Source organism: Ipomoea triloba, chromosome 14 (assembly GCF_003576645.1).
Source record: "Ipomoea triloba cultivar NCNSP0323 chromosome 14, ASM357664v1".
NCBI classification, from domain to species: Eukaryota; Viridiplantae; Streptophyta; class Magnoliopsida; order Solanales; family Convolvulaceae; genus Ipomoea; species Ipomoea triloba.
The window spans coordinates 14,631,448-14,633,619 of NC_044929.1; the positions used below are offsets into that span (position 1 = coordinate 14,631,448).

The 2,172-nt window shown below is 33.1% G+C and overlaps 1 protein-coding gene across 1 annotated transcript; it reads left to right on the forward strand.

Moving 5' to 3' along the window:
* Positions 1-504: 504 nt before the first annotated feature.
* On the forward strand, positions 505-969 carry LOC116003993 (transcription factor MYB83-like). The gene has a single exon (XM_031243935.1). It carries the CDS (start codon positions 565-567, stop codon positions 967-969), a length of 405 nt encoding a protein of 134 aa, XP_031099795.1. The 5' UTR covers positions 505-564.
* The last annotated feature ends 1,203 nt before the right edge of the window (positions 970-2,172 follow it).

Sequence of the window (2,172 nt, forward strand, 5' to 3'; positions counted from 1 at the left end):
GCAATTCAAGAGCGAAAACCTAGGACTCAGAAGACAACTCACGATTTATCTCCTCTCCCTCTTGGACAAAGGCTTTGAGAATTTAGATTAGTCACGCTAAGTTGAGATACCTGATATTTAAAATAAATAAAAATAACTTTTTTTTTGTTTCATTAATTATTATATTTTAGATTAAATATCTGTCGCATGGACAAATAATGTAATGACACCCTCCCCCACCACCCCACCCTAACACCCTCATCTCCCCTCTATCTTGATTCCCGGTTTCTAAGCAAACTCCACAACCATCACCATCATCTTGATCATGATTTCTATTCCATTCAAGCATGCCACTTTCTCTCTCTTTCTCTCTCTCTCTCTCTCCAAAGAAAAGAATAAAAAATGAAATAAAATAACTATAATTGGGGTTAGTTAGTTTTATATATGAAGCACAGTACAATAGATATAATATATAGGGAATTCCCCTTTACATATACATCCAATTCCAATCACTTCGACCAATTCCCCGGGGTGACAAAAAAATAAAAATAAAAAAACTCAGGAGTGATAGAGAGAGAGAGAAAAATGAGGAAGCCAGAGTTCTCGTCCGGCAAGAACGGCGCGAACGTCGGCAACAGTAACATCAACAGCAACAACAACAACAACAGCGGCAGTAACAACGTTGTTGTTGCTAATAAGCTTCGGAAAGGGTTGTGGTCGCCGGAAGAAGACGAAAAGCTGATGCATTACATGCTGAGCAACGGGCAAGGGTGCTGGAGTGAGGTGGCGAGGAATGCGGGGCTGCAGCGCTGCGGCAAGAGTTGCCGCCTCCGATGGATTAACTACCTCCGCCCCGATCTCAAACGCGGCGCCTTTTCGCCGCAGGAAGAAGAGCTCATTATCCATTTGCATTCTCTCCTCGGCAACAGGTACCTCTCTTCTCTCTCTCCCTCTCAAATCAACTATTATACCATAAGCTTAATTAATTAATTTCATATAATATATGCATGAATTTCTTTATTTTAAATGTAATTAACATTTAATTAATTAAAATTTGATGAATATAAATACTCAGTACTCTCAGTTAATTAAACTCTAATAAAGATTTTGTTCAGCAACATATATAAATAATATAATCTACAAGCACCTTGTACTCAGATGACAGTTTTTTGTTCTCTTTGAGAGAAGATCACAGGATCGAACCGGGTGGTAGGGTATTAACTCTTTTGACTGCAACACATAGAAAAAGTTATATAACAGATACTAACATGTAATAGAGTCAGTAATTCTAAAGAAAAATAAATAATATAATGAATATGCTTAAAAAGAATGATTGAATGAGCAAAACATAATTCTCACGTTAAAATCCATCTCGGTCGAACTCGTCACACATGGTCCTTTTAATGTGGCGTGTGGTTTCCCTCATCACCCAATAATAATGAATATACAGTCCAATTATTAGTTTATACTTTTAGTTGACAGAACACATCCTTCAATTTAATATTATAAATAATAAACCCACAAATGTACAGTTAAACTATCAATTTAAACTTTTAATTGGGACGAAACACTTTCTTCAATTGTTTATTTTATATACAATACGTACATAAAAATCTCGTATTAAAAAACAAAATAAAATATTTTAGCAATTGATATAAATAAATAATTGAAAATATATAAATCACTTTTTATTTTTAAAATACGGTATTCTTTTTGGTACTACATTAAAGCATTGTCCTAGGAGTTGTATATACTATACGTGGATGGATTCCTCTGAATGAGAAAAATCCCAATCAAGTAACTGAAATGTTGAAATGAAGAACTACTAGAATTGAGTGAAGAAAGGGTTGACAGCAACTGAAATTTTGAATACAGTAGAAAATTATATAATGTTTTGTATGTTTTATTTTGTGGAAATTAAAGTAACGTAATTGCCTTAGGTGTCACATTTTTCAACTTTTTGTTTTATAAGAGACATTAAAAGGTTCCTATCAAAGAAACTGAAAATGAAAGAGATCTCAAATTAAAACAATCAATGCTCGCTTCTTCTTAAAGGAACCCTAAAAAAATACTTTTATTTATTAATTATTATTTTGGATACAGAAGATGAAAGAGAATACACTATTATTTTTAAATACCACATTAGAGCATCCTCCATAATTTGAGGTTTTTTTTTTTTTTTTTTTTTTTAAT